At 42.2% G+C, this 25,307-nt stretch overlaps 2 protein-coding genes across 8 annotated transcripts; one reads left to right on the forward strand and one right to left on the reverse strand.

The window, feature by feature from the left end:
• Positions 1–1,180: 1,180 nt before the first annotated feature.
• Positions 1,181–5,306, reverse strand: rln3a (relaxin 3a). Its single transcript, XM_086288993.1, has 4 exons — positions 5,187–5,306; positions 3,771–3,852; positions 2,788–3,136; positions 1,181–1,690 (listed from the first exon to the last, which is right to left on the reverse strand). The coding sequence occupies exons 3-4, from the start codon at positions 2,945–2,947 to the stop codon at positions 1,407–1,409; spliced, it is 444 nt and encodes a 147-aa protein (XP_086145119.1). The 5' UTR covers positions 2,948–3,136; positions 3,771–3,852; positions 5,187–5,306; the 3' UTR covers positions 1,181–1,406.
• rfx1a (regulatory factor X, 1a (influences HLA class II expression)) lies at positions 4,780–25,031 on the forward strand. 7 transcript variants are annotated; one of them, XM_086288985.1, is made up of 19 exons: positions 4,780–4,926; positions 8,137–8,514; positions 12,414–12,523; positions 12,612–12,707; positions 12,942–13,217; positions 13,446–13,543; positions 13,660–14,098; positions 14,805–14,986; positions 16,703–16,822; positions 17,082–17,215; positions 18,596–18,714; positions 19,063–19,169; positions 19,306–19,457; positions 19,985–20,082; positions 20,419–20,568; positions 20,952–21,160; positions 22,332–22,485; positions 22,579–22,624; positions 22,715–25,031. In XM_086288985.1, exons 2-19 carry the CDS (start codon positions 8,157–8,159, stop codon positions 22,873–22,875), a joined length of 3,009 nt encoding a protein of 1,002 aa, XP_086145111.1. In that variant the 5' UTR covers positions 4,780–4,926; positions 8,137–8,156; the 3' UTR covers positions 22,876–25,031. The 7 variants fall into 7 exon arrangements, with proteins under 7 accessions (XP_086145111.1, XP_086145115.1, XP_086145116.1 ...); XM_086288989.1 differs by having other exon boundaries at positions 14,811–14,986; XM_086288990.1 differs by having other exon boundaries at positions 13,660–14,047.
• The last annotated feature ends 276 nt before the right edge of the window (positions 25,032–25,307 follow it).

A 25,307-nucleotide genomic window follows, 5' to 3' on the forward strand; every position in this document is an offset into this window, starting at 1 on the left:
AAGTAGCGTAAGATATTTAGGTTACTGAACTTTGAGGTAGTTTTGTTTTGAATTTCTGCCGCTCAAACGTGAGCACGTGTATGAAAGTGTCTAATTAAAATGACAGCTACTAACCTGAGTGTATAAAGCATTTTGGGCTTATATAAACTTTTGAACACACCATAATTCCCTCTGTTTTAGAGTCTGTTACCTGTTTTAAGAAACACGTTTGTGTCTGCTTGTTTCCTTTTTAAAAGAATATCCTGAAGGTTGTTTGCAACCTTTAAAAATCATTATAGGAAAGTTCTCTAAACGTATTCATGTGAAATCTATGTGTCCTAATGGTCATTTGAATTAAAAAAATATATACACTAGCCATTTTATTACAAATCTGTATGAAGTGGATGGTAAGTGTGTTTGTGATAGAGCAGTAGAATAGTAATATCAGTTTGCTAAAGCTAAACTGTTAGCTAATATAACATTAGACCAACTAAAAAAATATGTGGCACATAAAACACAAATCACAGTAACATGTGTTAACCTGCATCAGAGGCTCTTCGTGCATGCATTTCCAGAGGGTATGTTTACATGACATGAGATATTGTTCTTTTTTGTGACCCCTTGTGAACTTGTTGACCTAGATAAATAGCATCAGTGATCAAAGCTAAAAAAAAACAAACCCCAAAGCTAACTAAACTAAACCTAATACTGAAACTAATAAATAGTAAACTGAAACTAAACAGACATTAAAACCTCAACTGAAAGCAGCATATCAACTGTGGAAACCGACTCTGCAAATATAATTTCCCCCAAGTAAAAGTCATTTTTATGCTGCAGTGACTTAAGTATCGTACATTTTAATGTTTGCCCCCCTTCCACCAATTACAGCATGTTTTTAAGGAAGTGGAAATGCCTCAAAAGCTAAGTAGGCCACAGCAGCATATTTCATGGGAAGCAAAGCTGCTGTGTAAGCATTGGGGACTGAGGTAAAAATACACATCTACCTGTCACTTTATGTTTGTTATAACACAGATTGTAATGAATTTTCCATTCATTTATCCCTCCGTGTCATGTGACGAGTGTGTTTGTTAGTTTTTTAATGAACTTGTTCTCAAATGATTTTAGCAAAGCATTTTATTCCCTTGAGCTCTCATCAGAGAAAGTTACTGGTAATGTAAAAAGAAAACAAGCAAAGACGTCATAAAACAAACGTGTCTCTTTATATATCATACTGGCCACATAAAGATTTACTTGATACTGAAAATTAAAGACATTAAACAGACTTTACTGAACAGACACACGCAGGATATAAAATTCACAAAAAAGTGAATAAAGAAGAGTGCGTGTGCATATGTGTGTCTCTGTTTGTTTATTAAGGTGTACAACATGCCTGGCAGCCAGCGCGCTCAGATTGCATATATCGACCCTCAGCAGAGAGAGCTGATCTCGCTCTTGCTGCAGCCCCACTTGCAGCAGGCGTTGGAGAGACCCACCACCACATCGCGGCCTTTGCGGTCAGCTTTGCGAAGCGCCTCCAGTATCTCTTCGGTGATGAATGAACGGGTGGAGCGGCTGAACGCTCCCTCCTGGTTGTCTCTGGATGCGGAGCTTGGATCTGTGTTTCTCTGAAGGAGACTCTCCACCGCAAAATTGTGATTCAAGCCCTCTGAGAGTTCATCCTGAGGGGAGGTGAAGGGGTCCTCTGAAGCATCTGTGGGAGTAAAAACAATAAAGTATGAAGGAATGGGTTTCTCTTGCATCCAAGCAAAATATGTGCATTATTTGCATTTCATTATTGCTGGAGACGATACGATGGAAGGAGCGAGGGTGGGATGCCACTGGATTGTTGCCAAGTGTGCCTGGTGGGTTAGATGCTTAAATGTACATTTGGTGGTTTATAGCTCAGAATAGTAAGCGCACATCATTATAGTAAATGAAAACCAAGGCACTTTGATTCAGAATATCACATTCTCAGCCTTTCAGGGCTGAGAGCAATTACATTTTAAGCTGTAGTCATTTACTGAACAGTTCATACATTTTTTTGTAAGTAATAACATAATTCAGTGGATACACTCAAATTCAATCTTAAACAACAATACAGATAGATAGATAGATAGATAGATAGATAGATAGATAGATAGATAGATAGATAGATAGATAGATAGATAGATAGATAGATAGATAGATAGAGAGATGTGAAATGCAAAAGTCATAAAATTATAGTTAATAAGGTAAAAAAAAAACAGACAAGAACAACAACTATAATAATACTACCATTAATTATAATAAAAAGCTAAAAATTAAGTAGGAGTCACTCGGTTTTTGTAATCTGATCATATGTAATCCATTGCTAGCTAACCAGCCATTCTAACCAGCCGGCCAGTCATTCTACACTTAAACTTACAGGTGATTTCCTTCCATCATTTCTCTGGATACCTCTGCATGATCACAAATGAGCAGAAAAAGACTAGTCTAAATTATTTACATAGTCATGGATGGCACATTGCACGTCTCTGCTCAGCTGAACACTCAAAGCGCTTTCTACTACAAGTGTCATTCACTCATTCATATAGAGCTTTTATCTATGCCTGAGTGCTTTCTGACATTCACACACTCCGACAGATGCATCGGGGCAACGTGAGTTTCAGCATCTTGCCCAACAATACTTGAGACTGGAGGAGTCAGGAATCAATCCACTGGTAGAAAACCTGCTCTATCACCTGAGCCACAGCCACCTCGATTCACAAATAGAAATTTTAAAAGTGGTTGCAAAAGGTAAAAAATAAAGTGAAATATCACCGGGCTTACCTAAACTCCTGAGTGACCGTCTCCATCGTGAACCCCCGCAGGTGAAGATGACTGCCCGGATGAACTCGCGGCCACAGAGCTTCACCCCATACGCTGGGTCATCCATGGGCTGAACGCCAGCCACAAGCAGACACACAGCCAGCACCACAGCTTTCCACATAGTCGCGAGGCAAGAAGTGGGAGGAGAATATTTGGTTTAACTCGCTCTTTGCATAAGCAATGACTTTTTAGATGACCCAGGCGCGCTTTATAAAGGTGTTTGAACCCCTGAAAAGGAGGAGATGCATACTGCGCATGTAGGCCTCCTCTGAGAGAAGAACAGATCTGAACAGGAGATACAGTGGGAGACCTTTATGGAGACAAAAAGAAGACCAAAGGTGGCATAGTTAATGAGTTTGTTAGAGGAATCTATAATCTAATAGTTTAGGCAAATGTTTGTCCCTCTATATAATAAAATGACCAGACCAGAAAACCCATATTGTGTACAGATCACTGACAATGACAAACACAATTAGACTGTTATAACAAGATTACTTGATTGCTGTTTGGTATACTAATTATAACCATTTTTATATACATATTGTATATCAAATGTGAAAAAAAGTTTACAAACACATGTATACATCTCCTTTAGCACTTAAAAAATACATATAGTGTTATTAATCAGTGTATAGCACATATTTGTGTAGTTTTCTGCACAGACCATTGGAAACTGAATGACTTTTACATGTTCAATTTTTTTTTCAAACAAATCCAATTTAATTCATATAAAACTGTATTATTAAAAAACAATGCCAACACACTGTAAAAAAATATGGTCCCTAAAGAATTAACATGTTAGTTCTGCCGACGCATGTGGCCTTTAATTGTCTTGATGACATTTAACAATATTACAGCCATACATTCAGGTTTTTGCAATCCTAGTTCATTACATCACCTTTGACACAGTTAACCTACGTAAAAATTCTTTATGTAGAACTTACCTTTTCTGCAGGAAATTACTGTTAGCTCTTTGCCAAAAGGTGAATTGAAGAAGAGAGACAGGACCAGTGACATTTCCAAAGTCTGATAACACAGAAGTCTTATTATGAGTCAGAGACAAATAAAACACATTCTTATCTGTATATCCGCATAGCCAAAGGTCGCTCATTTAGGAAATTACTAAAGGGGTGCTGAATTTGTAATTAATGTGATGATACAAAGCTAACAAAATGACATTTTGGGAAGGTATCCACCATGACACTTGTTAAAACACTGTCATGCTGGGGCAACCTGTGGAGGTCAAGGGAGCAATATCAAAATGCTACAGACCACAGTAAATAAACCAGTGGTGTGTGGGAAAAAAATGTATAAATTATGTTGTATGATGAGAACATTAAATGAAATTTAGGGCAAGAAATTTGCCTTTGGCTCACTATTATGCAGTCATATGCCACATGCACATATATAATAACCTGTAATGTGTTGTGATGACAGGTAAAAATGCAAAATTCACTGTTTATTTTTTAATTCTGTTTTCAAAACTTTTAAATTTGTCTTTATATAGCCTTGTGTTTCCTTGTATTCATTTATTTGTAAAACACTTTGTAATGTCTTGTTATGGACTGATATTTACATTATTGTAAAAGGAGAGTAAAGAAAAGGAAGAAACATATTAAAATAAAACAACACATCAATAGCCCATTCTTCAGGTAGGCTACTAATGGACCCTTGGGTAAGTCACTGAATGAATGTAGCCAGATGGATCAATTTAAATGACAGTCCATATAGGCTGTGCATTGATTTTATTCCAATTTAAAAACAAACTACAAACAATTCTATTACTTTCACTGGGATTTAACTGGGAGCCTCCACCTCTGGGATTTTCCACAAATGGGCGTGGAAGGCTTTGTAGTAAAATTTTCCTGGAGCTGTCACTTTAAGACAATTTGGCAGCTCTCAGCCAATCACAACAGCAAAGGGGGAGGGAAGGGAGCGGGTGGGTAGCAACAGTTGCCCTGGTGAGGACGAAGCGCCATAGCCACGGTAGCCCTGGCGACAAGAACCCAGCAACGAGAATCAACAACAACAACAACTGAAACCGCCATAAAAATAAAAGAAGATATTTTGCCAGTGGGAAATACACACGTGGAACCAGAGGTGAAGCTCTTAACATGATCTGTAGCATTTTATGTCCTCTAACGCTTCAGCTGAATTCTGCTATTGCTTTTCCCCCTTGTTGTTTCAGTAGCCATAACAGGCAACTGCCTCCCAGTGTTAGCTGGGGGTTAGCCTGCAAGCTAGCCGTCATTCTGATAACCGGTCGGGCTTTCTAGTGTGCGATAGTTTGTGCCTGCTTGCTGCACATCTGTGTGACTCTGAATTTCGCCTGCCATGACGACGCAGCCATAGATGCATACCCAAGCAGGCCGTTGTTATGGCGATGTCAAATGCAAAAGGTACAAAATGGCGGTTGTTGTAGAGACCAGTTAGCTTCCTGATCCTGCTATCTCGCTACACAGCTAGCATCAGTGGCTGTCACGACAGGCTAGTGCTTGCCGCCGCTCGCAGCCAACGTCTGTTTGACTATAAACGGACACTCATCTTGTTAACGGTGAATTATGTACAGTCAGTGATGGGTTTGCACTTTATGTTTTTCTCCGTTAGCTGACTAGACACACATATGGTGCATAAAGCTAGCGACAGCCCCCATCCCTTCCAAAATAGAAGGGAGGCCAATTTGGGATTGTAAAATTAATAGAGGGACGTGTTTTGTGTTAGTTTTGAGCAGTTAAATAAATTGAAGGCTGACTAAAATGCCGTTCTGTCTTTTAACGGAAAGTTTAGAAAGCTGTGGCAGGTGGCGGACATTTAATACGTAAGGGGCGTGGCGAAGGAGGGCGTTCTGCAGGTGCTTTCTAGGTTACAGTTCACTTTCACCTCTTTGTTCACTGACGCAGACTCCTAAGTGTACACCTTTACAGGTTCAGATTCATAACAAGCTCCCTACTATCTAACTGAAAAGAAGAAAACACACATTTTCAGTTACAAATGTTTCTTTCTTTCTGCTGTGTTTATTTGACTTGAATTATTGACAGCCAGAAGTTAACTATCTGTGTTATGGTATTAAAAATGTGGATTACGGTGACAGTGTACATGACATAAAGCAAAATAATAGACAGCACTGTAGCGTTAATACAGTTTGGTAAGGGATTTTCCCTAGCTGTTCTACGGGCATGCCTATGTACATCAAAGGCGGTGCGATCACATTACAGGTAATGAGACACCAAAATGCTTGTTCCCATCAATGCTCCTCCCCCGCATACCCTCATGAGTTGCACCACTGAGAGGCCCTGGCCACAATAGTACTTTCAGACACCCCCCTCGAGCATTCATTTACATCTAGGCGAGAAATGAGCATGTAAAAATATCTGTGTGGTGTATGAGCTGCTTATTACAGGCTAATATTGTTAGAAAAGACGTGATCTAATGCTGATTCCTATGATAGAGTTTAACCTCCTACCTTCTGTTTAAATGTTACCTATGCAATTGACAAGTTAGACTCCTTATTCATGATTGTTTATATTTTGGTTGTACTAAATTTGCCTCATTGCCTCTTTTTTTTTTAACACAGCATTGTCTACTACAGGGTGGGCCATTTATATGGATACACCATAATAAAATGGGAATGGTTGGTGATATTAAAGTCCTGTTTGTGGCACATTACTATATGTGAGGGGGCAAACTCCTCAAGATGGGTGGTGACCATGGTGGCCATTTAGAAGTCGGCCATCTTGGATACAACTTTTGTTTTTTTCAATAGGAAGAGGGCCATGTGACACATCAAACTTATTGGTAATGTCACAAGAAAAACAATGGTGTGCTTGGTTTCAACATAACTTTATTCTTTCATGAGTTATTTACAAGTTTCTGACCACTTATAAAATGTGTTCAATGTGCTGCCCATTGTGTTGGATTGTCAATGCAACCCTCTTCTCCCACTCTTCACACACTGATTGCAACACGGCAGGAGAAATGCCAGCACAGGCATCCAGTATCCGAAGCTTCAGGTGCTGCACATCTCGTATCTTCACACCATAGACAATTGCCTTCAGATGACCCCAAAGATAAAAGTCTGAAGGGGTCAGATCGGGAGACCTTGGGGGCCATTCAACTGGCCCACGACGACCAATCCACTTTCCAGGAAACTGTTCATCTAGGAATGCTTGGACCTGGCACCCATAATGTGGTGGTGCACCATCTTGCTGGAAAAACTCAGGGAACGTGCCAGCTTCAGTGCATAAAGAGGGAAGCACATCATCATGTAGCAGTTTCAAATATCCAGTGGCTTTGAGGTTTCCATTGATGAAGAATGGACCCACTATCGTTGTACCCCATATACCACACCAAACCATCACTTTTGTTGTTCCAACAGTTTTGGAGGGATCCATCCAATGTGGGTTAGTGTCAGACCAATAGCGGTGGTTTTGTTTGTTAACTTCACCATTCACATAAAAGTTTACCTCATCACTGAACAAAATTCTTCTGCGTGAACTGAGGGTCCTGTTCCAATTTTTGTTTTGCCCATTCTGCAAATTCTGTGTGCTGATCTGGGTCATCCTCGTTGAGATGCTGCAGTAGCTGGAGTTTGTAAGGGTGCCATTTGTGAGTAGCTAATATCCGCCGAAGGGATGTTCGACTAATGCCACTCTCCAGTGACATGCGGCGAGTGCTACGCTGTGAGCTCTTGCTGAATGAAGCTAGGACAGCCACTGATGTTTCTCCATTAGTGACAGTTTTCTTGCGTCCACATTTTGGCAAATCCAACACTGAACCAGTTTCACGAAACTTAGCAAGCAGTTTGCTAACTGCAGCATGGGAGATGGGTGGTCTCGTAGGGTGTCTTGCATTGAAATCTGCTGCAATGACCCGGTTACTGCGTTCACCAGATATCAACACAATTTCGATCCGCTCCTCACGTGTTAACCTCTTCGACATGTCAATGGCTGTGAACAAAGAGAAACTTGTAAATAACTCGTGAAAGAATAATGTTACGTTGAAACCAAGCCCACCATTGTTTTTCTTGTGACATTACCAATAAGTTTGATGTGTCACATGGCCCTCTTCCTATTGAAAAAACAAAAGTAGTATCCAAGATGGCCGACTTCTAAATGGCCACCATGGTCACCACCCATCTTGAGGAGTTTGCCCCCTCACATATACTAATGTACCACAAGCAGGACTTTAATATCACCAACCATTCCCATGTTATTACGATGTATCCATTTAAATGGCCCACCCTGTAGTTTGAAAACAAACAGCTTAGGTTGAAAATGTGTAACTTGTTGTCTTGTTTTCTTTTTTCCCCAGCCTGATTCCCTGCTCTTGTAATGGCCACTACAGGCTACGTAGGTGAGATCCAGCCAGCGGCCCAAACTCAGGGGACTGCTGTCACTGTGACAACGGGTCAACCTGATGCCAGCTCCACCCCTGTAACTGCCCCACAATTTTTGGCTGAGATTCAGACTACTGTGGCTGCTCCCTCTGTGGTCACACCCACAGGCCAAACTACTCCCACAGAGCAAGCCGCTTCCATCACCACCCAAAAGCCCGCTGCTAGTCAGACCCAGTCCACAGTGCAAGCCCAGCCAGCTCAGACGCAGTATGTGACTGCAGAGATCCAGGGCTCCCCCACGCAGTCAGGAAATGCTCAGAGCACTCCACAGTACATCGTTGTTACTGTCACAGGTAAAGGCTTTCTGCACTAACAGTGCATGTGATCCCAATTAAATATTTATTTTATTTATTTATTTTTTAGAAAGAGGGGCAATACATATTAATGAACATTTTAACAAATGTAAATATGCCAGATTATAGCCTTAGGCTAATTTCCATCTGCAGACCCTCCGGCAGGTTGGTGTTAAACACAAGTTAGTAAAAACATACAGAGACACTATTTACAGGTCATGTGACAAGGACAAAAACAGTGATCACATTATACTACAGGGAGTGCAGAATTATTAGGCAAGTTGTATTTTTGAGGAATAATTTTATTATTGAACAACAACCATGTTCTCAATGAACCCAAAAAACTCGTTAATATCAAAGCTGAATGTTTTTGAAAGTAGTTTTTAGTTTGTTTTTAGTTTTAGCTATTTTAGGGGGATATCTGTGTGTGCAGGTGACTATTACTGTGCATAATTATTAGGCAACTTAACAAAAAACAAATATATACCCCTTTCAATTATTTATTTTTACCAGTGAAACCAATATAACATCTCCACATTCACAAATATACATTTCTGACATTCAAAAACAAAACAAAAACAAATCAGCGACCAATATAGCCACCTTTATTTGCAAGGACACTCAAAAGCCTGCCATCCATGGATTCTGTCAGTGTTTTGATCTGTTCACCATCAACATTGCGTGCAGCAGCAACCACAGCCTCCCAGACACTGTTCAGAGAGGTGTACTGTTTTCCCTCCTTGTAAATCTCACATTTGATGATGGACCACAGGTTCTCAATGGGGTTCAGATCAGGTGAACAAGGAGGCCATGTCATTAGTTTTTCTTCTTTTATACCCTTTCTTGCCAGCCACGCTGTGGAGTACTTGGACGCGTGTGATGGAGCATTGTCCTGCATGAAAATCATGTTTTTCTTGAAGGATGCAGACTTCTTCCTGTACCACTGCTTGAAGAAGGTGTCTTCCAGAAACTGGCAGTAGGACTGGGAGTTGAGCTTGACTCCATCCTCAACCCGAAAAGGCCCCACAAGCTCATCTTTGATGATACCAGCCCAAACCAGTACTCCACCTCCATCTTGCTGGCGTCTGAGTCGGACTGGAGCTCTCTGCCCTTTACCAATCCAGCCACGGGCCCATCCATCTGGCCCATCAAGACTCACTCTCATTTCATCAGTCCATACAACCTTAGAAAAATCAGTCTTGAGATATTTCTTGGCCCAGTCTTGACATTTCAGCTTGTGTGTCTTGTTCAGTGGTGGTCGTCTTTCAGCCTTTCTTACCTTGGCCATGTCTCTGAGTATTGCACACCTTGTGCTTTTGGGCACTCCAGTGATGTTGCAGCTCTGAAATATGGCCAAACTGGTGGCAAGTGGCATCTTGGCAGCTGCACGCTTGACTTTTCTCAGTTCATGGGCAGTTATTTTGCACCTTGGTTTTTCCACACACTTCTTGCGACCCCTTTGACTATTTTGAATGAAACGCTTGATTGGTCGATGATCACGCTTCAGAAGCTTTGCAATTTTGAGACTGCTGCATCCCTCTGCAAGATATCTCACTGTTTTTTACTTTCCTGAGCCTGTCAAGTCCTTCTTTTAACCCATTTTGCCAAAGGAAAGGACGTTGCCTAATAATTATGCACACCTGATATAGGGTGTTGATGTCATTAGACCACACCCCTTCTCATTACAGAGATGCACATCACCTAATATGCTTAATTGGTAGTAGGCTTTCGAGCCTATACAGCTTGGAGTAAGACAACATGCATGAAGAGGATGATGTGGACAAAATACTCATTTGCCTAATAATTCTGCACTCCCTGTAGCACAAACAGTGACAAGGAGAGTGGACACAGAGGACAGTATAGATAACAACAACAACAATAACAATAACAATAACGGAAACACATCAATTATATTGCACAAAACCCAGTATTGTACATGCCCTGACCATCGTGATATTGCGTTCACCCATTGCACTAACAGTTGTTTCCCTTTTTGTAATACACTAACTCTTTTTCCCGTCCAATATAAAACATGATTATTAAACATGATTACATGTTTGTGTGTCCCTCAGCCGCCCTTTTAAGTGACTCTTAAAGATGGGGAGACTTGTACTTTCCCTCACTGACAGTGGAAGACTATTCCAGAAGCTCACTCCCTGATATGACAAAGCATTCTGTGAAAAGGTGGTCCGCCTGAATGCCAGTTCACAATCACCTCTAACAGTGGCTCGAGTCAGTTGAGACCCGGCAACACTGGTAGACTTTTGTTTAATAAAATCACTCATTGGTGGAGGCGCCAGACCATGTATAACTTTGTATATTAGACAGGCAGATTTAAATAATTTGAAATTAGTAAAATTTAAAAACTTGTATTTTTCTAAAATTTGACAACGGTGACATGAAAAAGGTTTTTTATCTAATATTTTCAATGCTCTTTTGTAGCATACTTCAATTGTCCCAATAGCAGCAGAGCTCGTATAGGACCAACTTGTAATACAATATTCAATATGAGCCAGTATCATTGAGTGCAGGAATGTAATCGCTGCTGTGTCTGTTAATGATGTGCAGATATGTCTAAAGTTCTGTATATTAACATTTACAGTTTTCACTACTTTTTCAATGTGTTTTTTAAAGGATAATTTAGTCTAGTAGCACTCCCAAATACTTAAATTCCTCAACATTAATTAATTCTTGTGCACCCAAGCAAACTTTTACTGCAGCCACGGTTGTTTTAGGTTTACTAAAAAACATTGATACGGCCTTTTTAAAATTAAGGCACAAGCATGAGTCATTCAGCCATTTTTGTAAATCATGTAATGCCAGTGAAAGCTGATGGGCGGCATCATCAGCAGTTTTGGCTTGCGTAAAAATTACCGTATCATCCACATACGTATCGGATGTGTCCACATTTTTGCACACATTAGGCAAGTCATTTACATAAAGTGAAAATAACAGGGGGCCTAGAATTGAACTCTGGGGGACACCTTGCGTACAGTAAAGATAGGGTGACTTGCTATTCTTTATTTGCACGCATTGTTTTCTATCTGATAGATAAGACTGTATCCATTTAACAGTGTGATTACTAAAGTTAAATGTTGACAGTCTAGACAAGAGCTATTATATCATAACACAAGTGTCCTAGAAGTTCCTTGCTTCAGACTGTGTAAATATGTCTCTATCTGCCACCCCACAGTCATATAACACATCACAAATAAAGATCTGTTGGCGCAAGGCCTGAAGTTAACCAGTCAGAGGTGTTTCACAATGGATGATGAGAATTTATCTTAAGGGGTTTTTCAGACTCATCATTTTATTTGACAAAGCAGATTTGATTTATAGGGACAAAATCAAAAAGGGTGAGGCGTGGAGTTTAATGCACAGGTTCTAGAAGTGGAAGGTAAGTAAACTAGTAATTAGCTGCAGCAGAAATACCTGATTTTGCCCGACTTATTGAATTCGACTTGTACAGTCAAGTATTTGTAAAGACAAAAACGCTCGGCTCACATACCGGATAATCCCAGTTTGGTATAAGGGTGTGTGGCGAATGAAGTAAAACTGTGTTACAGTCACAGGCTTATCCTCTGTGGTCAATTTTAATTGTGTCTTTAAAAGATGTTTTTTTTTTTATTACTATCATTAGTTTTCATAAAGGTTTTTCAAGCAAAAAGTTGACAAATAATTAAGTGCAAATGTTTTTTTAGGTGGGGAGATTTTTGATTTGTGCATACTTTTATGTGTTTAAAGACATGATTTTATCTGCTTCATTACACCATTAGTGTTACCACTTTATTATTAATCAGCTGTAGCAAGAGATGAGAGGCAGTGTATGATCAGCTTAATGAAGTAGAAATAATATCACTAATTTGTGCAGGTACTAAGATACCCTCTTTATCTTTCAGAGGGTTCCCTTCACTCAAATGACAGTGTGTCAGACTCCAGTCCACCTCCAGCTGTGGTGCAGACTGGAGTCCCCACACAAGTTGTTCAGCAGGTGCAGACAGCTCAGCAGGTAAAATTTGCACACATACATGGTTATGTCCGTCTATGTTATGTTATGTTGTTTTCTTTGCTCTTGAATCTTCTCTTCATCTCAATAGAGGTCAGTGGTGCAGGCCACCTCCCAGATTGCCAAAACTGAGCCAGGCACACAGCTCAGCGTCACCAGTCTACAGCCTGTCCACATCACCCAGGAGGTAAGCCAAACTCCCAGTGGAGTTTGTCAGTGGTGATGGCATATACGTGATGTCTGAAAATAACTTATGCTTTCACTAACCAGTGTGTAAATGCGAGCTAGTCATCACAGCTTCACTTCACTAAATGTGTGATCAATGTGACTTGTGATGCGTACAAAACTTTGCAACTTCCTTGTGTTTTGGCTCAGTATTAGTCAGCTCATCGTTTCTGTGGTCAAATCTGCAACTTTTCAGCTTCCCCTTAGCACGGAGGTGACCGGTTTAGTCAGGGATAGGAAACTAGAAGATTGGCAGCTGCGTCATGAGGCAGAGGAGTCAGTCTGCCTTGCCTGGATGTCAGCAGACTGCGTAAACGGCTACTGCTGCAAACCCGTCTACCTCCCCTTGGATGAGTATTGGCAGTCACTGTGCATGCTCTCTGTGCATGCTGAGAGAGAGATAGGCTACCCTGCCATCCTCAGCTCAGGTCCCAATCAGCCACCTCTGCACACAGCAACCGCCGCTTTCCAAGTAGGTCAGGGACACGAGGGAATCTGCTGCTACAAAGATGAGTGGACAGAGAAGCTGTCAGTATAAGAAATGTTTGTAGTGCAAAAACAAGGCCGGACATGAAAGATATTAAGATTCTAAAGGATGAAAGAGTTGATGTGGTTCAACAAGATTGCTGAGGATTTATTGGATTTTGGTGTGTGTGTGTGTGTGTGTGTGTGTCTGTGTGTGTGCGCGCTCACTCCTTAGGTCCAGCAGCAGCTCACATCAGTGCCAGTGCAACATGTGTACACCAATCAAGTGCAGTATGTTGAAGGAGAAGACAACAACTACACCACCAGCACCATGTTAGAATGAACCTCATTTTCTAACACTTGTCCACACAGAATTATTGTTTTCTTTGTCTTACTTCTTTCTTCGGCTGCTTGGTTTTGTAACCCATCTTTGCATGTCTCTCATCCAGTCGCTCCGGCACCTTCCCTTACACCGACACCCCTTTGTACACCCAGACCACCGCCGCTCCATATTACGAAGGTCAGCCGACTTCCGGCACCCAGGCCTCCACGCCCGGCACACCTCTGACTGTGTCCGTGACAGCCGGCACCACAGCGGGCGTCTCGATGTTCGTGGCCCAGCCTACCACCGCAGCGGGGGGAGGGGCCACAGTGGTGACGGCAGGCGGCACGACCAACGGGGCCGGAGAAGGGGCAGGGACCAACGGCGGTGCGGCAGGCAGTTATGTGATCCAGGGGGGTTACATGCTGGGCAGCGGCGGCAGCAGCAGCAGCAGCGGGTCGGCAGCTGGCAACAGTCAGAACTACTCACACACTGCCCGCGCCTCTCCGGCCACTGTGAGTATTACAGAGGGCGAGGAGAGTAGCGTGCCGTCGGCAGACAAGAAGGTATGCAGAGGCGCCAAGCGCAGGAATTTCTTCTCGTTCTGTTCTCATCCACACAACCCCCCCTTTTGGTGGCGCACACTGATGACGTCATAGTTTGAGTTTTGTCAAAGTGGAAAACACAAGTGAACAATTTGGAGATTAGGACCAAAAAATGTTAGCTGAAATTTTATTTATTTATTTATTTTGCTTTAACTGTGATTTCCTCAAAGAAAACAAAACCATGACCTCATCATTTTCATACCATTGCAGTGCATGTAATGAGGGGCATTTTTAATTTGCCTGAAATGCCTTGACACTATACTGTTCATCCCAAATTCATCATATTGAACCCCCATACAATGGCCATAACCAAAACATGTCTGGCCGGCATCCCATCAGTACTCCAGGTCATTGATTCATTGCATACCAAAGTTGTATGCCACGGCACGCAAACAGATGTATTTGTGTTTTCATTCCTGAATGACAGACGGACTGTAAATACGAATGGATTTGCGTTTGTATAATACAAATACCAGAGAAATCTGTGTGTGTGTGTGTGCGTGTGTGCGTCTGTGTGCATGTCATGTACATGTATCTGTTCAAAGGTGTGATATGTGTGGTAATAGTTATGCATTTATCTGTTGCTCTATGTTTTTCTGTATATCTGTATATGCTGGCTTTGCTAACTGCACCAGCTATTTTCTTTGTTCCATTGCCTGTGTGTCAGGTACAGTGGTTGCTGGACAACTATGAGACAGCTGAAGGAGTGAGTCTGCCCCGTTCCACCCTTTACTGCCATTACTTGCTGCACTGCCAGGAGCAGAAGCTAGAACCTGTTAATGCTGCGTCATTCGGGAAACTCATAAGATCTGTGTTCATGGGGCTACGCACACGGCGTCTGGGCACTCGGTAAGCTGTGTAGTCACCCAAACTCATAGGGTAAAAAATATATATGCAACCCATTTATATCCATTAGTAAAGAGAGAGGTGAAGAAGACAGGACAGACAGGGTCGAGTGGGTGGAGACAAATGCTAAGGGTTTGTGAAGGAAAATGTTTACAAGTTGGTAGAGGGAACTTCTATGATTTATGGCTTTGAGATGGTGATGCTGACAAAAAGACAGGAGGCAGAGTTGCTAGGATTTTCATTGATAGTGACCAAGAGGGACAACTTAAGTTGAGTGGTTTTGAAAGTTAGAAAGTCAAGGCTAAGATGGTCTGAACATCTGCAGAGGACGGATAGTGAATATATTGAACAAAAGATGTTGAAGATGGAGCTGCCAGGCAGGAGGAGAAGAGGAAGACCACAGAGGAGAGATCAGACAAACACATCACACATTCCACTGTGGCCTTTTCTGCTGCAGTGATGCATGTCAGGAGCACAAACCCAGTAGTCCTCCGTTCATTTCACCAGACACCAGTAGTCTCCATGTAACTGACGTGCGTAATGCTATGCATGCACACACCAATCAGGCATAAGATTTGACTACTGACAGGTAAAGTGAAATCACTGATTGTCTCTTCACCGTGGCACCTGTTAGTGGGTGGGATACATCAGGAAGCAAGTGAACATTTTGTCTTCAAAGTCGATGTGCTAAAAGCAAGAAGCAAAAGCATTTCTCTGAGTTTGAAAGGGCCAAACTGTAATGGCTAGAAAACTGGGTTGGAGCTGGGTTGTTATCAGTCTCCAATGGTAAGCATCTATCAAAAGTGGTCCAAGGAAGGAACAATAGTGAACCACTGTTATGATGACAGTATCATGGGCGGCCAAGGCTGATTGTGGTTTGATGCAGCCACGGTACCGTTCCTGTAGCTTAATCCTGGTTCTGATGGAAAGGTGTCAGAATGCACTGTGCATCACAGCTCGTTGTGTGTGGGGCTGCATAGCCACAGTACACCCTCTCATGGAAACAGTACTCCCTGATGGCTGTGGACTCTTTCAGCAGAATAACGTGCTCTGGTTGGTTTGAGGTTTGAGGAGCACAGCAACAATTTTGAGGTGTTGACTTGGCCTCCCAATTCCCAAGAATTTGGATTGTGCTAGTTAAACAAGTGCGATCCATGGAGGCCGCACCTCGCAACTTACAGGACTTAAAGGATCTGTTGCTAACCTCTTGGTGCCAAATACCACAGCACACCTTCAGGGCTCTAGTGGAGCCCAAGCCTCGACATATCAGGGCTGTTTCAGCAGAAAAAGGGGGACCAACACAATATTAGGCAGGTGGTCATATGTTATGCTTGATTGGTGTACCTTAAATTAGTTTCCAGCAGAAATGCAGTTTTTTTTGTGTTGTTTTGTTTTAATTTTTCTAGGAACATCTATAAAGCTCTCTGGAGCATTGGGAAATGTTTGCCTTGTGTAGGAAGACATGTGGGTAGTGATGAAGACAGACAGCATGTGTGTGGGAGAGTGAGTGAGCTAGTGAAATGACTTTTTAAAAGTATTTAGTGCTATGGGTGCAAATACTTTGTGTTTTATGAAATTCTAATTCAGTGTATAGTAAGACTATACATGTGGCTTGTATGGAGTTAACATACATTTAAACAGACAGCATAAACACTATGCTCTCTATAGAGTTAGGCTCTTTTAAAAATAAAAGTCAAACCACATTTGTCTTCCTGTTAGGGGTAATTCTAAATACCACTATTATGGGCTGAGAATCAAAGCGGGCTCTTCTCTTCTCCGGCTGATGGAAGACCAACAACACCTGGCTATGAGGCAACAGCCGTTCTCACAGAAACAGAGGTATCCACAGAAATGTCTACACATTCAAGCGCATCTTCTCTATCATTACACAGTTGACCTTTTTTCTACCTCATACGGTTTTTGCCACCGGCTCCTGTTTTTTCTCCATCTCTCACACCATGTCTTCCATTCTTCTCGCGGCTCTGGGCATCTGCTGCTCTTATTATAAGACTGAATTACAATTTCATTTCACTTCATTATTTATCACCTTTGTCTAGACATGAATGCCTGATGTGCTTTTTCGCTCCCTACCTATCAGGTTGAAGCCTGTTCATAAGGTGGAAGGAATGACCAATGGAACGGCAGCAGGAGCAGGTCAGCAGCAGCAACAGCAGCAGGGATCGGGCCACGTGGATATCAGCACCCAGGTTCAGCAGTACCAACAGTTCCTTGGTGAGCTTAGTAAACAATGAACACACTTGTTAGTGAGTGCTGCTTTTTTTTTTTAATGTTAATTTGGTTGAGTCACAAGAGTGAGCAAGCAAAATATTCTTGTAAGCTCTCAGGGCTTGTTGTGAGGACCTTGCATTACAGTATGTGGTTGTTTAGAGTGCATGGGCTGTGCCTGACACAGCACCAGTCTTTGAACTTGCTTTTCCCTGTGAAGTAAATTGTTAATTTGGCCTGACAAAGTGTGTCTCCTCATCTTTAGGTTTTAGGCTTTTTGGGAAGCCTTCATTTTTATTAGCAGCAAGGACCTCCATGCCCTGTTAACGGACTGTCAAATCCAGTAACAGAATCTGCTGTAACAGTTTATTACAAGTATATAAGGCATGGTTTCCTATTTATGTAAGCATATAGCACACAGGGCTATACTTATGCTGCTGTGTTTACTTGAATTGCGTAGTTCCTTTGTTTGATAGCATGATGGGATTTTTACACCTGATATATGTTTAACATTTCTATATGCTGCTGTGCTGGCGGTGCAGTGGTTAACACTCAGAGCCTCACAGCAAGGAGGTTCAATTTCATCACCAGGACAGGATCTTCCTGTGTGGAGTTTGCAGGTTGTCCCCGTGTTTGTCTAAATTGCCCATAGGTGTGAACGTGAGTGCAAATGGTTGTCTATGTCTATGTGTTAGCCCTGCAACACACGAGCGACCTGTCCAGGGTGTACTCCACCTCTTGCCCTAAGACAGCTGGAATAGCCCCCCCCCCCCCCACCCCCTTTCAACCCTGAATTGGATAAGCAGAAGAGAATGGATGGATGGCTATTTCTATATGTGTAAGGCAGGATGGTAGTTAGCACTGTTGCCTCACAGCAAAAAGGTCCTGGGTTTGAATCTAGCATATTTGGTTGTGGCCTTTCTTTGTGGAGTCTGAATGTTCTCCCCGTGTTTGCATGGGTTCTCTCTGGCTTCCTCCCACAGTCCAAACACATGCAGTTAGAGGGGCTGGGTTAACTGGTGATTCTAAATTAGCCATAGGTGTGAATGTGAGTTTAAATGGTTGTGTCTTTGTGTGTTTGCCCTGTGACAGACTGGCAATATGTCCAGGTTTGTTCGAGACCTACCTACTTATCCAATTCAGGGTCTTGAATTGGATAAGCAGATGGAAATGGATGGACGGATTATATGTTTTTAATCTGAACATAATGTAAAAAGACAATCTCATTACCAACATTTAAATGCCACATCCCTCCTACTATGAGCTAAACCACAACAGGCATGTCCATCTAAGCACATTTAGTGGCATTCACATAAATGTTGATTACTCTGTGCAGTTAATGGGATTTCTCTCTTAGTATCCACTGCTCCTTTGTCCTGTGTCCAGATGCATCCAGAGCTCTCCCAGAGTTCCCAGAGATCGATCTCCAGGGGAAGTCTCTGCCAGAGGGCATTGAGCTGGAGCACATAAAGAGCTTTCAGCTGCTGTACAGAGAACATTGTGAGGTAACCGAAATTGGAACCCACTGACTATTTACTGAAGTTTTTCCTTTGTGTGTAGTTCCTCTCTGTGAATCACTGCAGGACTACTCTAAATGAAATTACACCAATTATAACCTTTTAGTGGGAAAAACCGACTGTAATTTGATCAAAATGTCAAGTTCTTATAGATGTAGTGGTGAAGATGAGTTTTAAGGTTAGGAAGACCACATTGAAAGCAAAATCCAGAAATGCAGAATGTTGTTTTCCTCTCCTTTGTTCCTCCAGTTGCCCCACTACCCCCACCCCAATAATCTATTTGTCCTCAGTCTTCGATTCTTCGATGTATGGATTCTTTTCTTTCCGTTCTTTCAGGCTATTCTCGATGTGATGGTTAACCTGCAGTTTACCCTAGTGGAGACTCTGTGGAAGACCTTCTGGAGGTTCAGCCAAAGTCAGGCCGGAGATGCCACGTTGGCCGTGTGAGTGATTGTACTCCACAGGCAGGCGTTCATTCAAGATCCAGATTGTGTCCTAAGATAGTAAAAACATTTGTCTGTTGCCGTAGCATTACTATTTCCATACAAACTGTGTGTGCGTGTGTGTGCGCCTCGGCAGTCACGATGAGTCAGAGAAGCGTCTCCCTAAGTCCTGCCTGGTGTTGCTGTGCAAATATGAGCCAGTGCTGCGCTGGAGCCGCGACTGTGACAACAGCCTCTACCAGGGCCTGGTGGAAATCCTCATCCCTGATGTCCTCAGACCCATCCCCAGTAAGGCTCTATAGGAAGACTGATTATGTAGTGAACCATGTAAGCATGCTTATCCGTGCCTACAGAGTGTGTTTATACAAATAAAGAGCTATTCCTAAAACTCAGTGCCAATTTAAAGTTGTTGAAATGAGCCAACTAGGGAGCAAAGATCCTCCTGACAGCCTTTTGGATGTGTAGTGAAAGAATACACTGTTTTCCATCACGTGTACCCATTGCGCTGCCCTTACTGGCAGCTACACTTATTTCTTCTGGTTTCGGTTATAGTTTTAGTCAGAGTTTAACTTTTAAGACCTTGAACAGTTCCCTTTTGAATATTCGTCATTTTCTTTCCCATCACAATGCTGCCAGAGAAAAAAATGTTCCACATCCACATAAAGTGGATACAAGTCTGGTTATTCAGCTGTAATGCCAAAAAGAAAATAAATAAAAATTGAAAAATCTTTGACCAGCAGAACCTTGGCTAATTGTCTAGACATTAGATAATCGTTTTCCCACTCTAGCAGTGACAGACCCATTTCTGCCCACAGGTGCCTTAACTCAAGCCATTCGCAACTTTGCCAAGAGCCTGGAGAGCTGGCTGACCAATGCCATGATGAACATCCCTGAGGAAATGGTCCGCATCAAGGTAAAGCCCTCCATTATTAGCTTGGCGCTGATGGAACCGCTTGTTTTCTGAGCCATGGAGCAAACAGTCTTTTCAGGCATGACAAAAACATCGTCTTATTGTGTGGGACTCTAAGCTCAGACATTATTAGATTTTTGTGAGCAGGAGCTAGAGTTGAATTTATATAAAAGCTCTGCGGTGCAGCTTTTGTGAAGAAGGGAAAAAAGAGGTTCCATCAAAGTAAATAAATGACAGCAGATGTGAGCAGCTATCACAGAAAACATCTGTTATATACGGATATTTGTGAAAATATTGATATGCATCTTTTTCTGACCCGTCGTCTTCCTCCTCTCTCAGGTCACATCAGCCAATGCTTTTGCTCAGACCCTGCGCCGCTACACCAGTCTGAACCACCTGGCCCAGGCAGCCCGTGCTGTCCTCCAGAACACGGCTCAGATCAATCAGATGCTGTCCGACCTCAACCGCGTCGACTTTGCCAACGTCCAGGTCGGTTCAGTGTCTAGCAGCATTCTCATTAAATCGCGCTGATGACATTGTCAGTGGTTGAATGCCGCTTTGGTTTTGCAGCTGACTCTGTAGCTTGTGGTTACACTGAGGTTTCATGTGTTATTTGTTTATCCAACTTCCGTCATAGTGTCTCTTTTTTATTTTACTGTTCAGGAAGCTCACTTGGTTTTTCTAAGAAACTGCTTCTTCCGCCTGATTATATGTTCAGATACTGAACAGTAAACTTAGTGCTAGTGCGTGGTTTAAGTTCCATCATCTGCTGCTGTTTATAAATATAAGGTCATCCAGCCTCTTTTACTGGTGCAGATGTGACTGCCCTATAATGACACTTTGCCTTTTTCTCCCTGTTTGTGCTTTTGTAGGAGCAGGCTTCATGGGTGTGCCGGTGCGAAGACCGTGTGGTCCAGCGGCTCGAGCAGGACTTCAAGCTGACCCTCCAGCAGCAGAACTCACTGGAGCAGTGGGCCGCGTGGCTTGACGGTGTGGTCTCCCAGGTCCTAAAGCCCTACCAACAGAGCCCTGCTTTCCCTAAAGCTGCCAAGCTCTTTCTGCTCAAGTGGTCCTTTTACAGGTGGGGAGCAGTCAGCAAGAATGAATTCCAAGTTCTGCCTCTCCTGACCTTTTCTGAGTCCATTTTTATTTGTGTTGATAGATTTGATTTGGTTGGATCTTTATTCTCCTCTTTTGAGCTAAATGTCTGGTAAAAATGATGAAGGAGGAGTGTACGAGTGCACAATAGCCAGTAATTTAGAGCTGAAGTATACAGGGCTAAAATGGCCTTTGTCAGTTTGCATTATTTTTTGTGATGTTGTATTCAGTTTGAGCTGCAGGCTTTAGTCCTGAAGTTAAAACAAACCTAGTCTGTACTTTGTTAAGTCATTGCTAACTGTAATAATCACAAGATAATCATCAAAACTGTCCAAATTTTAAATGACTGGATTTTTTAAAATTAACAAAACAAGAGAGCAGTTTAAAAAGTGATAACCAAGACAAGGACATAGAATACTTACAATAACAACACAAACTAGAAAACAATCACTAGGATAGTAGAGATAAAAGGATGAGTGTACTACTCATTATAACCATATTCCTAAATAAATGCTAAAAGTAACAGTAACAATAATCCTCATCCACCTCTATGCTGTAATCGTAAGTATGCATCCATATACCTTCCTATGCACATATGCCATAGTGATAAAAAAAAAAAAGCAAGGATATGCATATATATATATATATATATATGTGTGTGTGTGTGTGTGTGTGTGTGTGCACAGGACCCTCAAGCTCCTAGGCCTCTGGTAGAGACATGAGCTTGAAGGATAAAGATAAAGAAGGATAAAGGGCGAGTGGGGAATTTAATTTATTTATTTATATAAATATATATAAAACCAAGCTCATCCCATAAGCAGGGTCTTAGTCAAGCAGGTCATTACAAGTCAGTTGCCATTCATTTGCCTCCTTTGGAGACTGGATGGAAATCCGAAGGCTCTGAATCGCTCTCAGACCTGTCTGGAATAAATAGCAGAGCTGAAATTTAAAATCCAAACCACCCCACATCACACAGCTTTATTGAAGGAACTTATCAAATACTCAAATTGAGTAAATAAGTCACCGACTCGACTTGTGGTGTCAACCTTGTCCCAGTAAAGCAATGAGATAGAGGAAAAAAGCAGTTTCTGTTTGTAAGTTAGAGAAGTGGTACATGTATGAAGAGTGGCTTGTTTCCCATTTCTGTTCCTCAGTTCCATGGTAATCAGAGACCTCACCCTGCGGAGTGCCGCCAGCTTCGGATCCTTTCACCTGATTCGTCTGCTATACGACGAGTACATGTACTACCTTATCGAGCACAGAGTGGCCCAGGCTAAAGGAGAGACCCCCATTGCTGTTATGGGAGAGGTATCAACATACACGGATCCAGAAATGCAAATACATTCATATAATAGTGTAAGCCACATTTACACCACTAACCAAATCCCCTCTTGCCATTAGTTTGCCAGCTTAGGCCGAGGTCTGAACCAGCTGGATCCGGATAAAGGTCTGCACTGATTCTGCTGTAGCTCGTCTTAACTGACACCTGTGCTCTAAGCTTTGCTGGTAACCATCTCTGTTATGCTGTCTGTTGTAGAAGAGGAAGAAGAAGAGGAGGAGGAGAGTGATGAAGAAGGTCAGGAGCTGTCCCTTCCCTCAGACGGGGCCGTGCTCGGAGAGGAGTCTCTGGAGCCGCCTGCCAAGCTGGCCAGAACTGACCAGAGAGTTCTCTTCGCCACCGGGTCAGCTGACAACTAGCCGCAGTGTAAATGACATGTGCTGATCTCACAGACACACACGCCGATGTACAAAGAACAGTAATTTATACCCCCTGACACCTGTATATAGAGCTTGTTGAGGTGCGCCCGCGTGCACGCTCGCTGCATATGGTTCTGTTTGCGTGCAGTCCTCAGGCACACACAATCAAAACACACTCAAGTCAGTAACTGCTGCTGCCCGGATGGCACAACCGCCTGTCGCCACCATTGATTACTCCCACAGTCAGTGGCGTTTTGTAACAGGACGTGGCTTCAGAAACCCAGGGTCTCTTGATGCAGAGAGGACCTTCAGTTGTATGAATCTGTAAAAACAAAACAAACTAAAGCCAGGCACTTCTTTTCGTTTATCTCCTCATCGCGCCGCAGCCTCGCTGTTTTTCCCTCTCATTGCTGTAAAACGAATGCTCGCCCTCCCACCACTGTCACTGCCGTATCAAAGTGGTCTTTAAAAGGTACTGCGGTGTGTTTGTGTGCGGAGCGGACCGTAAGCGGTGTTTGAATTTAGTCACTACTTCATTTACCGCTTTGTGGGAGCGTAGGGTTTTTTGTTGTTGTTGCTTTTTTTTTTTTTTTTTAAAGACAGCAGGCGACTTTTTTGTGTGTGCCAGCTTGTACGAGCACTGTGGTCACACCGCTCTGCTGTTATTTGTAGAGGCCGAGTGAACACGCGTTTTTACCCGGTCGTGCGCGTCTGTTTGCGTGACTCATGCCGAGTGGTGACTGTTGTGTAGATATTTTCTAGAGCATTCATGGTTTGATTTTTTTTTTTGATGGCGTGTGCAGATTTCCTGTGTGATTCACCTGTTAAAAAACAAAAAAGAAAAAAAGAGAAGCTCTCGTGTTCTCGGAGTGCCTACCTCAGCTGCCACAAACACTTGTAAAGATGAAGCTCCAGCTGTGAAGTAGGAACTCCTGTTAGTTGCTGCAAGAAAAAAATTCTCTTTTTTTCCTTTTTTTTTAAAACAAGAACATCTGGTTCCCACGAGAGAGAGAGAAGTGCCGTACGTGTACCATAGTTTATGTTTAAGTGCTTCAATCCTATCCACCCATTAAGTTCCTCTGTGCCCTCATTTGCCCTCGACTCGTTATGTTTTTGCCTTATTTCATTCTGTTTCTGTTTTTTTTCCCCACATTTGTGTGTTTCTGGGTGCCAAACCGGTTTGCTTTGATCCTCGCTGATTTTTCTTCTTTCTTTTGTTTTTTTAAGAACTGTGCCTGAGTAAGAACGGTGATATACTTATATTCTACTGTATATTTATCCACTATTTTGAATTTCGTTGTCACTAAGTGAACCTCTTGTGCAGTGTACGGTGCTGTGTTGTCACACATTGTAAGCGACCCTCGTGTGCATTATTGATTTGTGATTGTACGTTCGGTTATCGATCCTCTTTCATATCTGATGACTTTTCCACTCACAGGCTAAGTAAGGCCCTGCCTCTTTGCACATGTTGACTTTATTGTCTAAAAGTTTTTTTGTTTGTTTTTTCCCCCCTCACTTTCTTCGAGGTGTTTTTTTTTTTTTTTTTTTTTCTTTTTTTTTTTTTTAAACGGTGAGATGGAGGCGTCAGATTTCATGCAAATGTCTCTCACCCCTCGGTGAGATTCAGAGAAATCGACCGAGGTGAGAGATCTGCTCAGTCCTCCACCACCGCTCATCTCATTCCCCTCGTCTCACTATGTTTTTTTTCCTCACTCTCATGCCCGATGGCTTTGTTTTGCTTCTAAAACACTGTTCATTGAGATCAGTTGTCATATTCCTTTTTCATTTCTGTCAATACTGTCTATAAATAGCGGTGCGTGTTTTTTCACAGGCATTGCCAGCCTCAAACCAGCACATCATCCTTTATACGAAGTCTAGCGCTACCACAGCTGAGTACATATCACTCCAGTCTTTTAATGATCTACAGCGTGCAGAATGGCCATTGTTTACCCACTAAAAAAGGAAAAAAATGTTCGTCATTTTTATAGTGCGTTGTTTCTTATGTACAAAACAAAATGAGAAAAAAAAAAGATGTTCAGTGGCAGTGTTTTTTGAATTTTGGTCTGCTCTAAGTATGACTGTGCCTTTGGAGGTGGTAGAATGCAATTCAGATGTTTTTAATTTTAAAGATATAAATTAAAGAATTTTTAAAATTACTCCGGATATCTCTCGTGGGTTTCTGAGTCTGATTTTATCATCTCTGTAGTCATTACCAGTGTAAGGGCGGGGTTACTGTCTGAAAAACAGTCACTTTCTTATTAAATTTGACACCCTTGGCTGAAAAAAAAAAAAACAAGACCGTGACTTCCTGGGCCACGCTCACACGAACACACTTGTCTGCTACCACTTCTGCTGCTGTATAAATAAGACACTGGAACAGGAAACGCAGAATACCTGAAACTCAAAAGTCAGCCTGCTTTAAGCAGAGCAGA

The sequence above is a fragment of the Aulonocara sp. 'chitande type north' Nkhata Bay genome, linkage group LG4 (assembly GCF_057382095.1).
Source record: "Aulonocara sp. 'chitande type north' Nkhata Bay isolate Kocher_YH1m ecotype deep benthic linkage group LG4, A_spYH_male_GT1.1, whole genome shotgun sequence".
Classification (NCBI taxonomy): Eukaryota; Metazoa; Chordata; class Actinopteri; order Cichliformes; family Cichlidae; genus Aulonocara; species Aulonocara sp. 'chitande type north' Nkhata Bay.